Below are 24,889 nucleotides of genomic sequence, written 5' to 3'. Positions count from 1 at the left end.
CTTGTCACTCTTTATTGGCTATATACAGGGAACACAGTACATGAAATGCTTTACTTGCCAGATCACCAGGTAAAAACAGGAGGAAAAGCCCAAAAAAAAAAAAAACCTAACGCATCCACCACATCTAATGAGCTGCAACAAAATAACTTTTTGTTTTGGGTTTATTACCGCATTAACAAACCCATTTGCATCCACACTTTCTGTCCTTTAGTCAACTCCGTTGAACCGCTGAATTCCATGTCAGAGAGCTCAAAATCACTGAAGTAGAAGTCCATTAATTTAAGTGAAAGTGCAGATGGCATGACAGCTCCTTCTGGAGGACAAGATATCTCAATTAGCTGGAGGCACATCAGAATTATCATAGGTGATCTCTATGCAAAAAGTAATAGGAAAATAGCTAGGAGCTTCTGCTACTGACCTCTGAATCCACTGCAAAATACATACATCACTGTATAATTACTGCTATGAATGAATGGAATTTTTAAAATGCAAAACCCTACGGGGAACCCACATCCAATTTGCAATAGTGTGAACCCAGCCTTAGGGTTCTGTGTGTTCGAAGATTTCTGTTCCTAAACATACACAGCACTAAGCATGAGTACCACTCGGTACAGTGTTTTGCATTGGCCAGTCACATCATATTTCAGCCTGCTGTAGACTTTGATAGGCTGCAGGCAGCAAGGCCGCATGCTGCACCTGTGCCTCCTTGGCACAATAAAATGCCAGGTTTGGAGGCACAGGAGTTAGATGCCATGTGTGCAAACAGCCTTAAAGAGCAACATTAAAAATACACAATTAATTGAGGGAAGGGACATTTAGAAAGAAAAATTCCCCCCAAATTCATGGCAACCAGGCTGGACAGGAAGGGGGCAATGGGTATACACCCCCCTTCTGAACCATACCAGGCCACTTTCCTTTAATATAGGGGTGGTACCTTGGCAGGGCAGCAAAGTACTATGTCCCTGTGTTGAAGAGAAGAACCTCTTCCCCCACATCCCTGTCCCAGTGGACAAGAGGGCCTGTGGAAGGAGCTGGAATCTGAAAGTCCCCTTTAAAGTGGCACATTAAGGCATTTTACAAAAAAAACAAGCAGGCAGGCTATTTATCGCAGAAAAGACTGCAATATAACAATGTCCCTATAATGCCATAACATTATGATAACCCATCAAGGCGCAAACTCCACTAGACCTCTGATGGCATGCCGTGGTATCTGGCATCAATTCATCAGTAGCAAATCTTTTAAGCCCTGTAAGTTGCAAAATGGGGCCCTCCATGGATTGGACTTGTTTTTCTAGCACATCTCAAAGATGTTCGATTGGATTGAGATCTGGAGAATTTGGTGGCCTAGTCAGCAACTCAAACCATTCCTAAACTCCTCAGGCCAGGCCACCCTCTTCCATTGCTCCGTGGGCCAGTTCTGATGCTCACATGCCCATTGTAGGCACTTTTGGCTGTGGGCACAGGTCAGCACGGGCACCCTGACTGGTCTGTGGCTAAACAGCCCCAAACTACAATGCACTGTGTGTTTCACCTTTCTATGGGAACTCTTTCATCAGCAATTTGAGCTACAGTAGCTCCTCTATCAGACTACACAGGCCAGCCTTCACTCCTCGTGTTCATCATTGAGCCTTGGCCACCCATGACCCTGTCGCCAGTTTGCTGTTTCTTCCTTCCTTGGACCACATTTGGTAGGTCCTGACCACTGCAAACCAGGAACATCCAACAAGAGCTGCAGTTTTGGAGCTGCTCTGACCCAGTCTTCTAGACATTAAAATGTGCCCTTGTCAAAGTCTTGCAAACCCTTTTGCTTGCCCATAATTGACATTGACCGATGACCTACGTGTTATGATCTTTCCTCTGGCAAACTCTTGTTGAAAATGACTGCACCCCAGCAGGGAGCTGAATGCCAACTGTCCTCTTTGACCTTCCAAGACCTCCTGCCCTCTAGCTTCCTAGTAACTTCCATCTTTGCACACTTACAGGACTTCTTCAGAACCTCTTTCATTCTCTAGCACTCCCTATCCCAACCTGTATGGTTATCTTCTCTTACTAGATTTTTATGCACATGAGCACTTTGTCTTATGATTTGAATCACATATCCCCTGCAGTGCTGTTTATATTCAGCACGGTCATTCACAACCTATTTGGACACTATATATTGCACAGGAGCACTTTTTTTTTCTATAGGTTATTTATGTTTATGGTTTTAAACACAGTTATACACGAGGCACTTTAAATGGGTTTTGTGTGTATATCATATCCATTTATTATATTAATTTGATTAAATTTACTTAGTTTTAGTATACACTACAATACGCAGCGTATTCAATTAATGTATTTATCTTTGCACGATATATGTGACATGTTCAACGCTAGCAGCTTTTAGATAATTTATTTATCTTTCACGATACATGTGACAGGCTTAATACCATTAGTCTTTTTGGGTTATTTAAACCACTTTAAGCATCTAGACAGTGGTGGCTCGCAGGATTTCTTTCTATTTTTTTATTCTACTCTGTTTGCCTTTAGGAGATTCCTGAACACTCTTCTCTTTAACCACTTTCCGATCACCTAACGCAGATATAATGCAGCAGAATGGCACGGGCAGGCAAAATCACGTACCTGGTACGTGATCTGCCTGCCGTGGGCGGGGGGCGCATCGCCCTCCCCCCCGGTGCCCGAGGTAGTCGGCTTCGTTAGGGGAGCGATCCAGGCTGAGGGGGAGACCACTCATTCGTGGCAACCTCCTCGCGATCGCTCCCAACGAATGAAAATCTTCTTCTGCTGCTGTAATGTAAACAATGGCAGAGGAAGTGATGTCATCTCTCCTCGAGTCGGTATTTTCCGTTCCGGCACTGAGGAGAGAAGACATCTGAGTAAGTGCACAACACTACACTTACAGTAAAACAAACTAGGCACACATTTCACCCCCCCGATCACCCCCCTGTCACAGTGACACCAATAGCAGTTTTTTTTTTGCTGATTACTTCATTGGTGTCAGTTTGTGACAGTTATAAGTGGTAGGGCAGTTAGTGTTAGCCCCCTTTAGGTCTAGGATACCCACCTAATAAAGTTTTAATCCCTTGATCACCCCCTGTCACCAGTGTCACTAAGTGATCGTTTTTCTGATCGCTGTATTAGTGTCACTGATGACGCTAGTTGGGGAGATAAGTATTTAGGTTCGCCGTCAGCTTTTTATAGCGTCAGGGACCACCATATACTACCTAGTAAAGGTTTTAACCCCTTGATTGCCCCCTAGTTAACCCTTTCACCAGTGATCACCGTATCACTGTTACGGGTGACGCTGGTTAGTTTATTTTTTATAGTGTCAGGGCACCCGCCGTTTATTACCTAATAAAGGTTTAACCCCCTGATCGCCCGGCGGTGATATATGTTAGGTTTTAGGGTCAGATAGGGTCTGCGTCACCCCGGGCAGCGTCAGGTTAGTGCCAGTACCGCTAACACCCACGCACGCAGTATACACCTCCCTTAGTGGTATAGTATCTGAACAGATCAATATCTGATCCGATCAGATCTATACTAGCGTCCCCAGCAGTTTAGGTTCCCAAAAACGCAGTGTTAGTGGGATCAGCCCAGATACCTGTTAGCACCTGCATTTTGCCCCTCTGCCCAGCCCACCCAAGTGCAGTATCGATCGATCACTGTCACTTACTAAACACATCACTGCAGCGATCGCAGAGTCAGGCCTGATCCCTGCGATCGCTAACAGTTTTTTTGGTAGCGTTTTGGTGAACTGGCAAGCACCAGCCCCAAGCAGCGTCAGGTTAGTGGCAGTAGCGCTAACACCCACGCACGCACCGTACACCTCCCTTAGTGGTATAGTATCTGAACGGATCAATATCTGATCCGATCAGATCTATACTAGCGTCCCCAGCAGTTTAGGGTTCCCAAAAATGCAGTGTTAGCGGGATCAGCCCAGATACCTGCTAGCACCTGCGTTTTGCCCCTCCGCCCAGCCCAGCCCACCCAAGTGCAGTATCGATCGATCACTGTCACTTACAAAACACTAAACGCATAACTGCAGCGTTCGCAGAGTCAGGCCTGATCCCTGCAATCCCTAACAGTTTTTTTGGTAGCGTTTTGGTGAACTGGCAAGCACCAGCGGCCTAGTACACCCCGGTCGTGGTCAAACCAGCACTGCAGTAACACTTGGTGACGTGGCGAGTCCCATAAGTGCAGTTCAAGCTGGTGAGGTGGCAAGCACAAGTACTGTCCCGCTGCCACCAAGAAGAAGACAAACACAGGCCCGTCATGCCCATAATGCCCTTCCTGCTGCATTCGCCAATCCTAATTGGGAACTCACCACTTCTGCAGCACCCGTACTTCCCCCATTCACATCCCCAACCAAATGCAGTCGGCTACATGAGAGGCATTTTCTTTATGTCCTCCCGAATACCCCTACCCAACGAACCCCCCCCCAAAAAGATGTCGTGTCTGCAGCAAGCACGGATATACAGGCATGACACCCGCTATTATTGTCCCTCCTGTCCTGACAATCCTGGTCTTTGCATTGGTGAATGTTTTGAATGCTACCATTCACTAGTTGAGTATTAGCGTAGGGTACAGCATTGCACAGACTAGACACACTTTCACAGGCTCTCCCAAGATGCCATCGCATTTTGAGAGACCCGAATCTGGAACCGGTTACAGTTATAAAAGTTACAGTTACAAAAAAAAGTGTAAAAAAAAAAAAAACCCACAAAAAAATATAAAAAAAACAAAAATAGTTGTCGTTTTATTGTTTTCTCTCTCTCTCTCTCTCTCTCTATTCTCTCTCTATTGTGCTGCTCTTTTTTACTGTATTCTATTCTGCAATGTTTTATTGTTATGTTTTATCATGTTTGCTTTTCAGGTATGCAATTTTTTTATACTTTACTGTTTACTGTGTTTTATTGTTAACCATTTTTTTGTTTTCAGGTACGCCATTCAGCTGCAGCGCGGATTTTTTTACCTTGACTCCAACAGCGTTTGCTCCCACGATACATAAAGCCATGACTCCAGCGCTGTCGGAGGTGATGTATGCCGAAGCATGGGGGCAGCAGGGGCGGAGGAGCGATTTGCTCCTAACTTTTGGGGCGGATGCCCCCATGCTTCGGGATATATAAATGGTGCATGCATGCCCATCATTGGAAGTGGGTGGATGAAGGGAGGTATTCTAATGGTGGGCATACCCACCAATCAATCTCTTTTTTTTCATTCAGCCCACAGGCTGCATGAAAAAGAAAAAAAAAATACAATATATGCCCAACAAAGAGCAGCAACGTACTGGTATGTTGCTGGACTTTGAGTGGTTATACCAGAATGATGCCTGCTGGTTTAGGTATCATCTTGGTATCATTCTTTTCAAACAATATATGATTCTACTAAATATCTAAATGATTAACACAATAGACATAAAGAAGAAAAATTAGTGGCGCTACTGTAGATAAATAGTTCAGTTCAGAACATATTCACTGAAAAAAACTAGTGCAAAATAATGTGTTTAACCGGTTCAATACAGGGCATTTTCACCCCCTTCCTTCCCAGACCAATTTTTAGTTTCAGCGCTGTCGCACGTTAAACAATTGCGCGGTCGTGCGACGCTGTACCCAAACAAAATTGACATCCTTTTTTCCCCACAAATAGAGCTTTTGGTGGTATTTGATTACCTCTGCAGTTTTTATTTTTTGCGCTATAAACAAAAGAAGAGCGACAATTTTGAAAAAAACACAATATTTTATACTTTTTGCTATAATAAATATCCCAATTTTTAAAAAAAAAAAACAAATTTTTTCCTCAGTTTAGTCCGATACGTATTCTTCTACATATGTTTGGTAAAAAAATCAATAAGCGTATATTGATTGGTTTGCGCAAAAGTTATAGCGTCTACAAAATACGGGATAGATTTATGGCATTTTTAAAAATGTATTTATTTATTTATTTATTTTTACTAGTAATGGCGGCTATCTGCGATTTTTTTTTTTTTTTTTTTTTTTTTTTTTCCATGACTGCGACATTATGGCGGACACATCAGGCACTTTTGACACATTTTTGGGACCATTCACATTTATACAGCGATCAATGCTATAAAATTGCATTGATTACTGTATAAATGTGACAGGCAGGGAAGGGGTTAACCACTAGGGGGGCACAAGGGGTTAAATGTGTTTCCCAGGGGAGTGATTCTAACTGTAGGGGGTGGGGACTCACAAGGGGAGGAGACCGATCAGTGTTCCTCTGTACTGGGAACACAGATCGGTCTCCTCTCACCTGACAGGACGTGGATCTGTGTGTTTACACACACAGATCCACAGTCCTGCTTGGTTAACGGGCAATCGCGGGTGCCCGGCAGACATCGCGGCCGCCGGGCACACGCACCGGGTCCCGAGCAACGCGGCGGGTGTGCGCGCGCGCGCGCACCCCCTAGACGGCCAGAAAGCCCAGGACGTCATATGACGGCCACCCAGGATGGGAGATCCCATCTGTGGCCATCATTTGACTATGGGCCGGTGTTGAAGTGGTTAAACAATTAAAGCACCATGTAATTTTAAGGTGATTAAATCAAAAAAATGTCCATATAATCATACGTGGATATAATGGGAAATAATTGATTGTAAGTGTCTTCTTAATGTCTTCCACCACACCAGAGTGTTCAGTGCACCCACTCCCTTAAGAAACGCACTCACCGACTCCACACGCCCGCACTTGCGTGCAAGGCTAAATCGCTTTTATACCACACAGATATAGGGTATGATGATCAGCCCGATCTCCAATAATGTGTATGGGAAACACTCCACATGTAAAATTATAAAGTGCTCCAATAGTGTAAACCAGTAAAACCGCTTTATTAAAACACTACCACTCTTCAATTGTTCACTCACTTTTTACAAAATCCAACACAGCAAAAATCGGTGTAACTTGATCACACAATACAGGGATACGGTCACGGCGGACTCGAGGTGTGCAGGCGTCAGCCCCTCAGTTCTCACCCCCTCCTCGGTGCCTCGCGAACAGACCAAATCACCGCTATCTCATACGGCTAACAGCGTGGGACGTAGACGTAGCATTTTTTCACACTGATCTTGGTGTGGTCAGATGCTTTGAGGGCAGAGGAGAGATCTAGGGTCTAATAGACCCCATTTTTTTTCAAAAAAGAGTACCTGTCACTACCTATTGCTATCATAGGGGATATTTACATTCCCTGACATAACAATAAAAATGATAAAAAAAAAAAAAAAAAAAAAAAAAAATGAAAGGAACAGTTTAAAAATAAGATAAAAAAGCAAAAAAAAAATAAAGAAAAAAAAAAAAGCACCCCTGTCCCCCCCTGCTCTTGCGCAAAGGCGAACGCAAGCGTTGGTCTGGCGTCAAATGTAAACAGAAATTGCACCATGCATGTGAGGTATCACCGCGAAGGTCAGATCGAGGGCAGTAATTTTAGCAGTAGACCTCCTCTGTAAATCTAAATTGGTAACCTGTAAAGGCTTTTAAAGGCTTTTAAAAATGTATGTAGTTTGTCACCACTGCACATTTGTGCGCTATTTTAAAGCATGTCATGTTTGGTATCCATGTACTCGGCCTAAGATCATCTTTTTTATTTCATCAAACATTTGGGCAATATAGTGTGTTTTAGTGCATTAAAATTTAAAAAAATTGTATTTTCCCCAAAAATGCGTTTGAAAAATCGCTGCGCAAATACTGTGTGAAAAAAAAAATGAAACACCCACCATTTTAATCTGTAGGGCCTTTGCTTTAAAAAAAATATATAATGTTTGGGGGTTCAAAGTAATTTTCTTACAAAAAAAAAATAATGTTTTCATGTAAACAAAGTGTCAGAAAGGGCTTTGTCTTCAAGTGGTTAGAAGAGTGGGTGATGTGTGACATAAGTTTCTAAATGTTGTGCATAAAATGCCAGGACAGTTCAAACCCCCCCAAATGACCCCATTTTGGAAAGTAGACACCCCAAGCTATTTGCTGAGAGGCATGTCGAGTCCATGGAATATTTTATATTGTGACACAAGTTGCGAGAAAAAGACAATTTTTTTTTTGCACAAAGTTGTCACTAAATGATATATTGCTCAAACATGCCATGAAAATATGTGAAATTACACCCCAAAATACATTCTGTTGCTTCTCCTGAGTATGGGGATACCACATGTGTGAGACTTTTTGGGAGCCTAGCCGCATACGGGACCCCAAAAACCAAGCACCGCCTTCAGGCTTTCTAAGGGTGTAAATTTTTGATTTCACTCCTCACTGCCTATCACAGTTTCGGAGGCCATGGAATGCCCAGATGGCACAACCCCCCCCCCCCCCCAAATGACCCTATTTTGGAAAGTAGACACCCCAAGCTATTTGCTGAGAGGTATGGTGAGTATTTTGCAGACCTCGCTTTTTGTCATGAAGTTTTGAAAATTGAAAAAAGAAAAAAAAAATACATTTTTTCTTTTCTTTCTTCATTTTCAAAAACAAATGAGAGCTGCAAAATACTCACCATGCCTCTCAGCAAATAGCTTGGGGTGTCTACTTTCTAAAATGGGGTCATTTGGGGGGGGGGGGGGTTTGTGCTATCTTGGCATTTTATGGCCTTCGAAACTGTGATAGGTAGTGAGGAGTGAAATCAAAAATTTACGCCCTTAGAAATCCTGAAGGCGGTGATTGGTTTTCGTGGCCCCGTGCGCAGCTAGGCTCCCAAAAAGTCCCACGCGTGGTATCCCCATACTCAGGAGAAGCAGAAGAATGTATTTTGGGGTGTAATTCCACATATTCCCATGGCATGTTTGAGCAATATATCATTTAGTGACAACTTTGTGCACAAAAAAAAAAAAAAGTTTGTAATTTTCCCGCAACTTGTGGCAAAATATAAAATATTCCATAGACTCAACATGCCTCTCAGCAAATAGCTTGGGGTGTCTGCTTTCCAAAATGGGGTCATTTGGGGGGGGGGGGGGGGTTGAACTGTCCTGGCATTTTATGGCCTTCAAAACTGTGATAGGTAGTGAGGAGTGAAATCAAAAATTTACGCCCTTAGAAATCCTGAAGGCGGTGCTTGGTTTTCGGGGTCCTGTACACGGCTAGGCTCCCAAAAAGTCCCACACATGTGGTATCCCCGTACTCAGGAGAAGCAGCTAAATGTATTTTGGGGTGCAATTCCACATATGCCCATGGCCTGTGTGAGCAATATATCATTTAGTGACAACTTTTTGTAATTTTTTTTTTTTGTCATTATTCAATCACTTGAGACAAAAAAAATTAATATTCAATGGGCTCAACATGCCTCTCAGCAATTTCCTTGGGGTGTCCACTTTCCAAAATGGGGTCATTTTGGGGGGGGGGGGGGTTGTACTGCCCTGCCATTTTAGCACCTCAAGAAATGAGATCGGCAGTCATAAACTAAAAGCTGTGTAAATTCCAGAAAATGTACCCTAGTTTGTAGACGCTATAACTTTTGCGCAAACCAGTAAATATACGCTTATTGACATTTTTTTTACCAAAGACATGTGGCTGAATACATTTTGGACTAAATGTATGACTAAAATTCAGTTTATTGGATTTTTTTTATAACAAAAAGTAGAAAATATCATTTTTTTTTCAAAATTTACTGTCTTTTTCCGTTTATAGCGCAAAAAATAAAAATCGCAGAGGTGATCAAATACTATCAAAAGAAAGTTCTATTTGTGGGAACAAAAGGACGCAAATTTCGTTTGGGTACAGCATTGCATGACCGTGCAATTAGCAGTTAAAGCGACGCAGTGCCAAATTGTAAAAAGTGCTCTGGTCAGGAAGGGGGTAAATCCTTCCGGGGCTGAAGTGGTTTAGGAAGCTTGTCCTGCCTCTGCCTCAGCCTAACAACTACATTTTACTTTCTCCATCAGCTCATCCCCACACAGTTATTACCTTTTTGTATCACTTGCCTTTTAGATTATGAGCTCTCCATAGCAGGGCTCTCCCGGCTTTCTTGTTTTGAGGCGTAGAGTTTAACTGTAGTCTCTTTATTTTGTAAAGTGCTGCTATTGGTGTTATATAAATCCTGTATTTATAATAATGGTTTTGTATTCCTCTCTTCACAGAGTGCCTGTAAGTGGCGACTTATCTGCTGACTGATGCGAAAGGGAAAGACATGGGAGCCATAAGACTGTCCTGACGCAGGGGAAAAATAATTCTGCCATTCCATTGGAACATCAGACTGTGTGTGAGCATTTCCAATCAATCTATGCCTGCAAAACCATAATCTCCACCAATACAACTTCTAATTCCAAAGAGACCCTCCCTGGGTCTCTAATGTTTTTTTTTCTACCTATACACAGTGGTCCCGACCTCTGCACTGTATCCTGGGACTTCTGCTGGAAACACATCTCATTTCCTGTCTCTCAGGAGTTTTGCACCTCACCTGAGATTATAATGTAGAGCAACAACTCCGACATGCCCATTTCTAAAATGTATCCTGTGTATATATAGAGATCATGGCCACATCCATATGTATAGCTCCAGGTCATACATATACTGCATCTAAAGCTCTGGGAGGTCACATATGTTGTTGTGTCTACATGTGTGTATCATCTTGTCCTGTTGTACTTATCCCAATATTAGGTTTAAGCATTACTATATTTTATTTTTTATAGATATCCTATAGCATCCGCCCCTGAAGAAGTTTTTACACAGAAAAGCGTCGGGCTCTTAGGATGTAGCTATGTGCCCCATTAGGATTTATATCTAGATATACAATTCATTATTTTAAACCCATTGAACCCTAAATCATGCTGCCAATTGATACATGAATCAACAATGTTAATCATCGTTGCTATGTGCTGATTATGTATATATTTATGAATATGATGTTATTATCAATATCCATATGTACAAATATGATACCATTTATCAATTGACTCTTCCACATGAGTTGTATTATTGCTATGCATTTACAATTTTACTCGATTAATAAAACTTGATCTCACATATTTACCTATACGAGTCAACTACCCCATTTAAAGTCCCAAATTCCCTTTCTTTTGTCTGTGTGTAGCAGCGGTTCACAGAAGTTAACCCAGGATTTGTCTTATAGATATTGCAGGATGAACGGCCATTTATCCAATTATTATCGAGGAGGCTTTGGAAGTAATTCTGCAGACTTTAGGTAAACTTCCTTAACTTTTACAGTCGGACTGATGATTCCTGTAGTTAACTGTGACACCCAAAAATGGTTGAAGTACCCCTCTGAACTGCACAATGCCTTCCTCTCACTCTGTAGCCCATCAATCTCTACTCACCCTGTACAATATATGGTCACCCCATATTCTGGTGTCTCCCTGCACTAACCTTGTAGACTGTGGGTCTGTATTTTTCTGTCGCTCTGTGCCCACTCTATACACAGTCTATTCTGTACTCACCCCATAGAATGTCACTCTTTTTTCTACTTTCACCTTGTACTTCTGTACTCTGAGGTCACCCTATAGACCAGTGGTTCTCAACCTTTTGTAGCGTGGGTTCTCAGCACCCAAGGCAAGACAAGTAATTTGCGCCCCTAACCCATGGACAATTAGTGCTCCCTGAGTCCCTTCCACTCGCACAGTATTAAAACCCCGTACATTTTAGGATGTACCACTCTTTCTCTTTGTTCTCCTTTCTTTCCCTTTTTTATCTCTCTCTATCTCTCTCTCTCTCTCTCTAATTTCTTGTCCCCCCCCCCATACTTCTCTCTAGCCGTCTTTCTTGTTATCTTATTCTTTCTCTCCCTTTTTCTTTGTTCCTCCCCCTCTTTTCCTCTCTCTTCCATGTATTCTCTATTTTTATTCCTTCTCTTACTCCTTGGTGGGGGATGGAGGGAATTGGATCAGTGTCAGTGCTGACGGGGAGTTGGGATGAATGGCAGTGCAGGTGGGGAATTGGATGAGTGTCAGTGCTGACGGGGAGTTGGGATGAGTGGCAGTGCTGGTTGGGAGTTGGGATGAGTGGCAGTGCTGGTGGAGAGTTGGGATGAGTGGCAGTGCTGGTGGAGAGTTGGGATGAGTGGCAGTGCTGGTGGAGAGTTGGGATGAGTGGCAGTGCTGGTGGAGAGTTGGGATGAGTGGCAGTGCTGGTGGAGAGTTGGGATGAGTGGCAGTGCTGGTGGAGAGTTGGGATGAGTGGCAGTGCTGGCGGGGAGCTGGGATGAGTGGCAGTTCTGGCGGGGAGCTGGGATGAGTGGCAGTTCTGGCGGGGAGCTGGGATGAGTGACAGTTCTGGCAGGGAGCTGGGATGAGTGGCAGTTCTGGCGGGGAGCTGGGATGAGTGGCAGTTCTGGCGGGGAGCTGGGATGAGTGGCAGTTCTGGCGGGGAGCTGGGATGAGTGGCAGTTCTGGCGGGGAGCTGGGATGAGTGGCAGTTCTGGCGGGGAGCTGGGATGAGTGGCAGTTCTGGCGGGGAGCTGGGATGAGTGGCAGTTCTGGCGGGGAGCTGGGATGAGTGGCAGTTCTGGCGGGGAGCTGGGATGAGTGGCAGTTCTGGCGGGGAGCTGGGATGAGTGGCAGTTCTGGCGGGGAGCTGGGATGAGTGGCAGTTCTGGCGGGGAGCTGGGATGAGTGGCAGTTCTGGCGGGGAGCTGGGATGAGTGGCAGTTCTGGCGGGGAGCTGGGATGAGTGGCAGTTCTGGCGGGGAGCTGGGATGAGTGGCAGTTCTGGCGGGGAGCTGGGATGAGTGGCAGTTCTGGCGGGGAGCTGGGATGAGTGGCAGTTCTGGCGGGGAGCTGGGATGAGTGGCAGTTCTGGCGGGGAGCTGGGATGAGTGGCAGTTCTGGCGGGGAGCTGGGATGAGTGGCAGTTCTGGCGGGGAGCTGGGATGAGTGGCAGTTCTGGCGGGGAGCTGGGATGAGTGGCAGTTCTGGCGGGGAGCTGGGATGAGTGGCAGTTCTGGCGGGGAGCTGGGATGAGTGGCAGTTCTGGCGGGGAGCTGGGATGAGTGGCAGTTCTGGCGGGGAGCTGGGATGAGTGGCAGTTCTGGCGGGGAGCTGGGATGAGTGGCAGTTCTGGCGGGGAGCTGGGATGAGTGGCAGTGCTGGCGGGGAGTTGGGATGAGTGGCAGTGCTGGCGGGGAGTTGGGATGAGTGGCAGTGTTGGTGGGGGGGTGCGATGAGTGGCAGTGCTGGTGGGGGGTGGGATGAGTGGCAGTTCTGGCGGGGAGTTGGGATGAGTGGCAGTGCAGGGCAGTGGCAACTATAATCACAGGTAGTGTTACTCACTGTGTCTCCAGCTCTTTGGTGTCTCGCAGCAGTGACACCTATGCTGAAATCAGAAGATAGGATCTCCTCCAGCCCCTCCCACTTCACATTCCTCACCAGTCAGCTGACCTCTAATCTCTGCCCCCCAGCCATGCCGTGAACTGAATGGGCAGCCGTGAAGAGGCTGAGTGGGCGGCCGTGGGCTTCAGGGACAGCCCTGCTGGGTGGCTGCGAAAAGGCTGGGAGAGCTGTGCAGGCTTCAGGAACAACCCAGGATTCGGTGACCCCTGGCAAATCGCCATCCGACCCCCAGGTTGAGAACCACTGCTATAGACTATAGTCAACCTTTACACTAATGTTTCCCCTTACTCTTTAGACTGTCACCCCACATCCCTTTGTCACATTGAACTCTCCCTATAGACTGCCACCCAATTCTCTAGTGTCACCTTGCAATTGTCCTATAGACTATAGTCATCCATTCTTCCTTTTCCTTACAGTAATTCCGATGTTGCATCAGTGAAGTCGGAGAAAAGAACAAATGCGAAGAGTCTTTATGGTAAGGTGTTGCTTCGGTGGCCTAATGACTGTAAACCTTCCTGGTCCTTCCTAGAGAGTACTGTGCAAATGTTTTTAGCAGGTGTGAAAAATGCTTTCAGAAATAGAAGTGTTAATAGTTCAGTTTATTTTTATCAGTTAACAAAATGGAAAGTACAGTAAGTCCCCTACTTACGAATGAGTTCAGTTCCGGGAGCACGTTTGTAAGTCTAACTTACTCACAAGTCCAACAAAGATCAGCCCTTGTGGACAATGGCTGTGAACGCTGATCATTGTGTTCTGGCAGGGGCAGTCACCCTGTCAGAAAACAATAGCACGCAGGGGCGGTCGCTGCACCAACATTGCTTGTGTTGCTTCGGTGATCTGTCAGGTTTTTTTTCATTCAGCCCGCTGGGTTGAGTGGAAAAACTGAGTGTGTGTACCTAGCTTTACATGATTGAACATGCAAACACATGTTCACTTCTTTGAAAGTTCACAAGTTGAACGTTCGTATGTAGGGAACTTACTGTAAATGTACAGAAGAGAAACCTAAATCAAATCAATATTTGGTGTGCTCACCCTTTGCCTTCAAACCAGCATCCATTCTTCTAGGTACACATGCACACAGTTTTTGAAGGAACTAGGAGAGTAGGTTGTTCCTAACGTCTTGGAGAACTAACCACAGATCTTCTCAAATCCCTCTGTCTCGTCATGTAATCCCAAACAGACTCGATGTTGCTGATCAGGGCTCTGTGGGGACCAAACCATCACTTCCAGGTCTCCTTTTCCTTCTTTTTGCTGAAGATCATTCCTAATGACATTGGCTGTATGTTTGTGGTCATTGTCCTGCTGCAGAATAAATTTGGGGGCCATTCGCACACCTCCCTGATGGTGTGGCATGATGAATAAGTATCTGCCTCTATATTTTTTTTAAAGCATTCTTTACAGCATTTCTTCACACCTGCCTAAAACATTTGTACAGTACTGTATGTAGGTCAGCAGAGGCTTGGAAGTGAAGAAACCTCTACCTGCTAATCCACTTTATAATTCAGTTCCTGTAGAATATAAGAACATTATTAGTTATACAGTCCGAACGTCTGCTCAGTGGCTGTCAGTACACCCCTCTGCTGCACTCCGCCACCAGGCACCTTTCCCTGGAAATGGGTAGAGTAGTATGAACCCTATCCACCCTAATGAGTCTGTTCATTGTTATCAGTCTGTGTGTTTTGTGTTATGGAAGTAAATTGAACAAATTATGAAGATATTTGGTAGTTGACCCTGTGTTAATCCAGAACATCAGAGAGCGCCCACATTTGGCAATCACATAATGAAATGTGGGGAACTTTCCCATGTCAGTATAGCATAAAAGATGATGTGGGGAGCCTTACCTTGTCAGTATAGCATAAAAGGTGTTGTGGGGAGCCTTCCTGTGTCAGTATAGCATAAAAGATGATGTGGGGATCCTTCCTGTGTCAGTATAGCATACAAGATGATGTGGGGAGCCTTCCTGTGTCAGTATTGCAGATGATGTGGGGAGCCTTACCTTGTCAGTATAGCATAAAAGATGATGTGGGGAGCCTTACCTTGTCAGTATAGCATAAAAGATGATGTGGGGAGCCTTCCTGTGTCAGTATAGCATAAAAGATGATGTGGGAGCCTTCCCTTGTCAGTATAGCATAAAAGATGATGTGGGAGCCTTCCCTTGTCAGTATAGCATAAAAGATGATGTGGGGATCCTTCCTGTGTCAGTATAGCATAAAAGATGATGTGGGGAGCCTTCCTGTGTCAGTATAGCATAGAAGATGATGTGGGGAACCTTCCTGTGTCAGTATAGCATAAAAGATGATGTGGGGAGCCTTCCTGTGTCAGTATAGCATAAAAAATGATGTGGGGTTGTGACTTCTTGTAGCCATACCACTTATGGCATCCCCACGTACTTCCCCAAATTATCCTATTTTTCCCTGGCTCAGACAGTCGAGTTGGTTGTATTATCATTGTGTATTTTATGGCTTTTCTCAATAGGAGGAGATGGAATTTATTTTTTCCGATCTTCATCCAAACAAAAGAAGAAAGGTAGAAGATTTAGTCTTGCAATGCGTGTGCTGTGACCACGTCTGTGTATTTATTAATGGTACTCATTGGTTAGGCTACTTTCACACTGGGGCGGGGGGCGTTGGTGGTAAAGCGCCGCTAATTTTAGCTAACGGGGTGCTTTTAACCTCCCCTAGCGGCAGAATAAAGGGTTAAAAGCTTCCGCAAAGCTGCGCTGCTGAAGTTCTTTGCAGGCACTTCAGCAGCGGTGCCCATTGATTTCAGTGGTAGGGGCAGTGGAGGTATACACCACTCCCTCACCACCTCAAAGATGCTGCTTGCAGGACTTTTTCTAACGTCCTGCAAGCGCACCGCCCCAGTGTAAAAGCACTCGGGCTCTTACACTGCAGGGGAGGCGTTTTTCAGGCGCTATTTTTAGCCCAAAAGCGCTGCTAATTAAGGGAATCTCTTGGGGACCTTCAGGCCACCAGAACTAATGTGCCCATTGGAGGATTTCCCCTCTATTACTTTTCTGGGGACAACCCAAAATGTTTCTTCTTTTTACTTTCACTTTTGATGATAATGGTAAACGGGACAAATAGAGAGGGTGAATGTCCCTAATGGGGGCACAAACAGCAATAAAAACTGACAGGTGTTCTAATCCATCTCCACTCTATCCAAAACTAAAAAAAGTTATGCCTTTAGTTATACTTTAACTCTGGATATAGCATACAGTGTCAGAGGTAGTATTACAATGAATGTAATATATAGAGAAAAAAGGGTTTTTTATTTATTTATTTTTAATCATATTGTGACACTAGAGGGGGTTATAATGGAATGGATATAGGTCTTGACAGTGAGGGGTTGTAAAAGAAGTATATAGTGACTCTGGAGAATATTCTACAATAGATGTATCTTATGACGAAGAGGGGCTATACTGGAGGTAACCTCTTTTGGTCACATTGATTTCTATCTTAATGTTGGGCTTTGCTTAGGTAGAGGGTGTGTTTTTTTTTTTTTCTTTATATATGTTGTATTTTTTTTTTTTTTTTTAATTTGTTTTTTTTTTTTTTTTTGTTTGTTTTTTGCATGTGACTGCAGTGAGATTGCTGTGTTCTTTGTATGAGGAATGCTGTCTGTTGTGGAGTACGACCCTTAGAACAGGGACATGTGATGCAGAGTTGTTCTTTTATGGAGTCCAATTGCTTGTATCTTTAAGCATCACTGTGTCAAAAACCTGCTCCTACTGCCGCGCACTACCGCAAAGTGTGGAAATATCGGCAGCGGTTGCAAAGCAGTAATTTTGCAGAGGCTACAGGAATGGTAAAATATATACATGCTATTCTTTTATAGCCCATGATTTTGTGGTGACCGGGTCCTTTTAAAAAGCTGAATCTGGTATTGAGCTTGGCCTAGGAGCAAGGGGATGAGTGTCTCTTTAAGCTGGCATACCTGTCCCACCTGAATAGCTGCATTCTGAGGCTTCACACTTGAAGATCTTCTCTCCCAAAATCCTGCCCAGGTTACACAGTAGCAAAAATGGAAGAAAGGAGGGTTTGGAGGGGGGCATGACTGAGGACTGGAGGCAAAGCCGCTACCCATCGTTCTCTCTATGCTGCCTGGAGACTGGGGTAGTGCTGCTGGGTAAAGATAGATCTATTCTGGAGCAGTGCAGAATGGCAGGATCTGTAATTGACAGCTCAGTGAGTTTCCAATTACAGTGTATAGCAGGCTGGCAGTGGTAGTATCTTACTGTGTGGGCCACCCACAGCATCACTGTTGACTGACAGTACAATTGCAGCTACAGATTGCAGCTGAAAGTGATGTAAAAGTACCTAGAAGGGTCTGTGATTTCAAAACGCAGACCCCGCTTGGTACATTTTTCATCATTTTTTAACCTCATACTCAGGGCCCACTGGGGGGATCCCTCTTTCCCCTTGTGGGCAAGTCAGCCCCTTCTTCTTTGTCATACAGCTGAAAGCTCAGGACCTTGCTGATAACTCTGTCCATTTTCTGTTCTGGGATAGACACTGCACCTTAATTACCCAAGAGAGTATATTCAAATTGGAATTGTGTTGGTTACTTTGCATGTGGTACCTGACAGGATACACGTGTTTTTGTCAGTTGTTGTCATGCTGCATGGTATACAGTCACTGTATGACTTGGTATGTAAATTCCTTACTTTATTAATAAGGTATTAAAAAAAAAATTACTTTAACCAAGAAAGATTGGGGCTCTCGTTACACATATTCATGTCTCCTCACATCTTCCAACCCTCAGAAATGTATTGGCCCTGAGCTATAGAAATTCTCAGTGAAAGATGCGTCATATTATCTTCTCTGCCATCCACTGAAGAATCCAGAAAGGATTTGTACATTGGATATAGCCAATGGAACTGCGTTCCGGGACCTCTGGCAGCCCTCTCCTCTCCAGCCTGTCATATAATACTGAAGCCCAGGGCCGGTACAAGGCACTTGCCCTGGGCGGAGTCTTTTGAGGCTGAAGGGGGGGGGCGCCAGATTGCAAGTTTCACCAAATCCCTGCTGTCACAGTGCCTGACTCCGCCTCTGCTACCATCAGCGTAGATTAGGGGCTCCCATTTACAAATGCCCACTCGTTATCTCTGCTGCTGCGGCCGATTTCTAATCAACAGCGCCCTTGTCTGTGCAAATCTGCTGTGTGACAGCATCCACCTCCCGTGCCACTGATCACCTTGTCAGTGCTTGTGTCTGGTTGGTAGGACCACCGGCATCCCATCAACCAATCAGGTATTTGCCCTGCCCCCAGTCCATGGTCCTTCATTGTAGGAGAAGAATGGAACTTTCTCCTCCAAACCTGCCTGGTTTCAGTGACCGAGATTCCTGGTGTATGTCCTGTAGCTGCCCTAAGAAGACTGGGACCATAATGTAAGTAGGATTTCTGGGGACCCTGCTATGAAGGGGATCACTGGGGACCCTGCTGTGAGGGGGATCACTGGGGACCCTGCAGTGAGGGGGATCACTGGGGACCCTGCTATGAGGGGGATCACTTGGGACCCTGCTGTGAGGGGGATCACTGGGGACCCTCCTGTGAGGGGGATCACTGGGGACCCTGCTGTGAGGGGGATCACTGGGGACCCTGCTGTGAGGGGGATCACTGGGGACCCTGCTGTGAGGGGGATCACTGGGGACCCTGCTGTGAGGGGGATCACTGGGGACCCTGCTGTGAGGGGGATCACTGGGGACCCTGCTGTGAGGGGGATCACTGGGGACCCTGCTGTGATGAAAGGTGAGCTGAGAAAGTATGTGTGTGGAGGAGGAGGTCAGCAGAGAGGGGAGCTGGGGGGAACTTGTGATGAGAGGAGAGCTGGGGGATTTGTGATGAGAGGAGAGCTGGGGGTTGATTTCTGATGAGCGGAGAGCTGGGGGTTGATTTGTGATGAGCGGAGAGCTGGGGGGGATTTGTGATGAGAGGAAAGCTGGGGGGGATTTGTGATGAGAAGAAAGCTGGGGGGGATTTGTGATGAGAAGAGAGCTGGGAGGGATTGGTGATGGGAGGAGAGCTGGCAGGGATTTTGGGGAATTTTCCTTATGTGATACACAGTTCTAAGCCTTAACTTACAATTTTTTGGCGCTGTTATAAATCTCTCCTCTAAGGAAGGTGTGGCTGGGGGTGGGGTTTGGGTGTGATTGGGGCGGAGTTTGGGCATGGTTGGGGCGGAGAGTTGGACAGAGAGGGTGAGTTCCTGTACCTTTTCTCTGAGAAAAAAAAAGATGTTCTGACTGATCTAAGGAAGGGCGTGAACAAATCAGCCTGAAACGTAATCTTTGTCTGAACTGATGGTTGTTATTCATTTGTTTGGAATGACTACTTGCTTTGTAATCTTTTTCTACAGATTTAATGGAAAAAGATTACAAAGCAAGTAGAGTCATTCCAAACAAATGAATAACAATCAGTTCAGACAAAGATTACGTTTCAGGCTGATTTGTTCACGCCCTTCCTTAGATCAGTCAGAACACATATGTGTGCGTGTGTATGTATGTATGTATGTGTGTATATATATATATATATATATATATATATATATATATATATATATTAGTTCAATATTGAGTTGGCCCACCCTTTGCAGCTATAACAGCTTCAAATTTTCTGGGAAGGCTGTCCACAAGGTTTAGGAGTGTGTCTATGGGAATGTTTTACCATTCTTCCAAAAGTGCATTTGTGAGGTCAGGCACTGATGTTGGTTGAGAAGGTCTGACTCGCAGTCTCCACTCCAATTCATCCCAAAGGTGTTCTTTCGAGTTGGGGTCAGGACTCTGTGCGGGCCAGTCAAGTTCTACCACCCCAAACTCGCTCATCAATGTCTTTATGGGCCTTGCTTTGTGCACTGGTCCAAATCATTTAGTGGAGGGGGATTATGGTGTGGGGTTGTTTTTCAGGGGTCAGGCTTGGCCCCTTAGTTCAAGTGAATGGAACTCTTAAGGGGTCAGCATATCAAGACATTTTGGACAATTTCATGCTCCCAACTTTGTGGGAACAGTTTGGGGATGGCCCCTTCCTGTTCCAACGTGACTGCCACGAGTGCACAAATCAAGGTCCATAAAGAGTGTCAATACTTTTGACAATATACTGTGTGTGTGTATATATGTGTGTGTGTGTGTATATATATATATATATATATATATATGTGTGTGTGTGTGTGTGTGTGTGTGTGTGTGTGTGTGTGTGTGTGTGTGTGTATGTATGTGTGTGTGTGTATATATATATATCACAATCTCTCTATCCATCCTCGCTAATATCTTTCTGAACTGGCAACCTCTGCAGGATATCAGTGGAGCTTCAGATGGGAATGCAAGTCCAGGCAGCAGGAGTGTGCAGGCTCTGGGATGCCTGCTGCATGCTCAGCCCAGGAAAGTGCTCCCGGCCTCTTCTCAGCCCCTGCTAGCCCAGTGCAGAGCCGGGGGTCCCGAGGGAGGATAAGGAGCACGTGGTGGAGAAGCAGCTGGTTACGTGGAGGATGTCTTTGAGAGCGGGCTTCCTGATCACCCTGGTCGGTGCTGGCATCCAGGGCCGCCTGAACTCCTTCACCTATGGCATCCTGCCGGCTGCTTTTAGCAGGACATGTGCTGAATGATGAGATGAATGATGTAGCATTTTTTGCATGCAGTGGTGCAGCCTAGCCACCCGTTTAAATGAGGCCCTAGGCCTGGTTCACACGCAGCATATCAATGCGTAACCTGTGGAGGACTGTTTACCTGCATGAGTATGTACAGGTTTTGTGTGTCCCCATGCAGGCAGTCTCATTCATGTCCATTGGGGCGCAGTGGCTGTACAGACACAGCCGCTGCTCTCAATTTGACATCCGTGTGGGTGCTCGGCCACAAACACAGACATTATGAGTTTGGGTCTGTGCACGCACACTCACACGGATGTCAGATTGTGAACAGCGCCTGTGTCCATGCAGCCACTGCGCCCCAATAGACATGAATCACGAATGAGACTGCTTGCATGGAGATGCACAAAACATCTGTACCCCCTGTACCCATTTAGGTAAACACAGTCCTCCACAGGAAACAATTTCTGGCTATGTCCCCACAGGAAGATTCCCTTACTTCCTGTTCTGGTGACACCAAGACAGGAAGTGAAAAACTGTTTGATGGGAATTGAATGTGTGGGACTGACAACATCCTAAACATAGAAAGAAAGGATATGCAACAAGTGCAGCAAGAGCCTACGCCTTGGACTTTTAAGGCAAAAATGGGAGTAACAGAGTAAGTTTTTGCAAAGAGATGCGTGATGGCTAGATGGCCACCGCTCCACTCTATGCCCTTTTTTTTTTTAACTTTTGCTTTTAAGGGTAGAGGAGAGATTTGGGGTCTTTATTGCTCTGAGCGAGAGCAATAACGACCTCCTCTGTAACTCGAAACTGGTAACCTGTAGAAATTTTTAAAGGAGATTTTTCAGTACTGTCGTTTTAAAGCATAACATGTTGGGTATCTATTTACTCGGCGTAACATCCTCTTTCATATTATACACAAATTGTATGTTATGTTTTTTTTTAATCTTATTTTATTTTTTTAAACCATGAAAAATGACCGCCATTTTATTCTCTACGGTCTCTGCTAAAAAATATATATATTGTTTGTGGGTTCTAAGTAACTGTCCAGCAAAAAATACTGATTTTAACTTGTAAGCAACAAATGTCAGCAAGTGGTTAAAAATGCTTTGGGAAAACAGCTAAAAACCTTACACTCTGTTGAAAATTTGAAAGTATTAATGCCTGAGATGCTGTTGCCAATGCCATTGCCGTTGCCTGAGATGTGTGTATCTGTGTTGGTGCTGTATTTAGCTACTCGGCTGGAAAGCTGACCTTTTATTTTTTGAGAAGTGTTTTCTGCTGTCCCTAATGAAAACATTCAATGCACTAACCATAATGAAACACTTACACAGACACATCTGCAGGTTCCCAATATATCAAGTCTGTGTTTGTGTTCCTGTCTGTCTCTCACTCTGTCTCTTTCTCTCTTTCGTTCTGATCTCAGTTATTTCATTGCTGCCTGTTTCTTAGACCAGCTATGGCACTTCATTTTTAAGGATATTTCACTGTAATAAATATATATAAATATATATATTTAGCTATTTATACATGCTAAAATATAAATATGGAATATAAGAATGTTGATTACCACTCTTCCAGTAGTGGTAGGTCCACTGCATTCTGCTATCTAGTTGTTTCAAAGGTATATGTTTTTGTTTTTGAGTCTTATGGTTAGGCTGGTGGGTCCAGGCTGGAGAACCACCCCCTTATGGTTTGGAAAATCACTTCTGTGACCTTTTGCATGTTTGATTGCCGCATGTCTCTCCTGATGTGCTATACTGTAAATGCGTCTGTCTTCATTAACTTTGTTGAGTGTGAGAATTACACAATGAGAGTCATTTATTAATTATGTCAGACAGCAAGACAGTGCTAAACAGGACCAGAGAGAGATTGTGCAACAAATTTATTATAAAGTTACAACTTGAGTCATAAATTCTTCCCTCAGCTCTCTAACCTAGTATTGCCATGCAATAAAACCTGACCCTGACCACTTGCTGTGTCAGAATTAAACCTGACCCTAACCACTTCTTTATTATGTGTCAGAATACAGAATTAAACTGGACTCTGAACATTTTTTAATTATGTGTCTGACAATGAAACCTGCCCCTGACCACGTCTGAACAGAAAGGCAGCCTGATTTGTCTCTAATTGAGTCCCAAATTTGCTCTCAAGTGTCCCCTAAAGTGTGGCACGGTGTTAGGATAGCATTGTGGGTCTTACAGACAGTTAGTTACTTTCTCAGGTCCACCTTAGAAGATGCAAAATGCACATCTAACTAATACCAATAGCATTTAACTCACTGTTGTGAACAATCACCTGATGTGGTAGGGGGTGGGTCCGGGACCTCCTCTCCTGTTGTGCACCAACAGTAGATAGATGATGGGTGTGCATTTTCTGATTTGTGTCATAAATTTTATTTTTTGTTCACAGAGCAAAGAAAAAACTATGCTCGGGACACTGCCAGCATCATATCAGAGACCAGCCAGTACCATGTGGAGGTATGTTTTGATGACACCTTTTGTTGAGTTGGCATGATAAAGTAAATTTAAGTCTTGTAGGGCAACTACAAAACCTCTTTCCTGGAAAATAAGTTCCAGGAAACCATTGGTTATTTCCATGTCCAGTCACTGTTTAATAAAGGTAATAGTGGCAATTAAGGCTGTCCCCACACCAATGTTTGTTTAATATTTTTAGTAAAAGATTGTGTGATAGAGTTTGCTGTCTATATGCATGTACCCAGGTCCCATGACTTCTTCAATGTTCTCCTAGTTATAGGAAATGATGAGTGTAGCAGAGAAAACATTACTGTTTAACGCTAATTTCTGTGTTGCTGTATACGTAGCTGAAGCCATCCATTGATCACATGGTGAAATGTCTACAGGCACATGACATTGATTTGCTGGATTGTTTAGGGTGACTTCTCTGAGTTCTGTTAATTTTACTTGAAATAGGAGGCCTGGAAGCCTTCCTGTAAAGTATCACAGAATTCCCCCATATTCCCTTCCATATTATCCTTGTCCTGAGGTATACTGCCTCGATCTCCTGTTGTGATCCTGCTGACAATGTCCTGCAGCACCTCACCACCTTCACCATTGATCGGAAGGACGCCATGCTAACTGTGGACGATGGGATCCGGAAGTTAAAGTTACTTGATGCCAAAGGGAAAGTGTGGACCCAAGATATGTATCTGCACGTTGATGACAAAGGTGTTAGTTTGTCCGATATAGAATCAAAGGTAATCCTCCTGTGTTGCCATCTTGCATAATTTTTTTTTTTTTTTTAATTTAACTGTGGAGCACGTTTTCTGTGTCATTTTCTGTCTGGGTTGATTGTGGACTGGCCACAGTATGTTGTAGAAAGTACCTTGCTGGTAGTTGATGTAGCTTGAACTCAAGGCTACATCTTTTAATGTTGTCCTCGTGGCTCTTGGGTAACCCAACTGCTGTCATATTGAGGGTCATCCGCAGGGAGGGCGCTTCTTTAATTACATTTGTTTGGGTAAGGACTAATTGGCAGTATTTTTTTAGGGCGCCCTTTGTTTCCTGGGAGAGCTGCTGCTAAACTTGAGCTGCATATACTGTATCACACTTGGCTTATCTGGGAACATTTGTAACCATTTGTACTGCTTAGCAAATAGTTTTTGTTTGTTTTTAGCCCAAATTATATTTCCTTACCTTGTGCTGCTGGACAGTGTCCTTGACCATATCTTATTTCAGACATGATTGGTATTCCATACAGATCAGCATGTTGAAAGAGTGAAATGAGGGACTGGCACTCTCCTCCTCCTTGCCAGGTCATGTGAGGAAATACAACAAGCTGCCTCAAAAGAGATATCTTGTAATAATATATAGCAAAACCCATGGAGACTTTCATGCTGGGGAAACGTTCATACTGAACACTCCTTGCTGTTAATGGTCCATTCCCTCGCTTCCCTGCCAGATATTCTCGTTATATGATGCGGTCAGTTACTGTATGTTTCCTGTGTGACATGGAGGGATAGTCCTTACCTGGGCCATTTCCTGTCAGCATTCTTCTCTCTCCAATAGCATGC

The 24,889-nt window shown here is 44.5% G+C and overlaps 1 protein-coding gene across 27 annotated transcripts in view; it reads left to right on the top strand.

Annotated features, from left to right (window-relative positions):
* EPS8 (EGFR pathway substrate 8, signaling adaptor) overlaps positions 1-24,889 on the top strand; it is a 131,230-nt gene that overhangs the window by 55,971 nt on the left and 50,370 nt on the right. For 19 of the 27 annotated variants that reach the window (XM_073621333.1, XM_073621332.1, XM_073621329.1 and 16 more), the window contains exons 2-6: positions 10,071-10,192; positions 11,063-11,134; positions 13,691-13,749; positions 23,269-23,336; positions 23,912-24,073. In XM_073621333.1, the coding sequence (XP_073477434.1) occupies positions 11,073-11,134; positions 13,691-13,749; positions 23,269-23,336; positions 23,912-24,073 (351 nt within the window). In that variant the 5' untranslated portion in view covers positions 10,071-10,192; positions 11,063-11,072. Of the gene's footprint in view, positions 1-10,070; positions 10,193-11,062; positions 11,135-13,690; positions 13,750-15,749; positions 15,801-23,268; positions 23,337-23,911; positions 24,074-24,889 lie in introns of those variants that run through there. The other 8 variants (XM_073621342.1, XM_073621338.1, XM_073621336.1 and 5 more) reach the window with 3 other exon arrangements.

Source organism: Aquarana catesbeiana, linkage group LG03 (genome assembly GCF_042186555.1).
Source record: "Aquarana catesbeiana isolate 2022-GZ linkage group LG03, ASM4218655v1, whole genome shotgun sequence".
Taxonomy (NCBI): domain Eukaryota; kingdom Metazoa; phylum Chordata; class Amphibia; order Anura; family Ranidae; genus Aquarana; species Aquarana catesbeiana.
The sequence above is the reverse complement of the archived record's forward strand: the minus strand, read 5'-3'. Positions and strand labels throughout refer to the sequence as shown.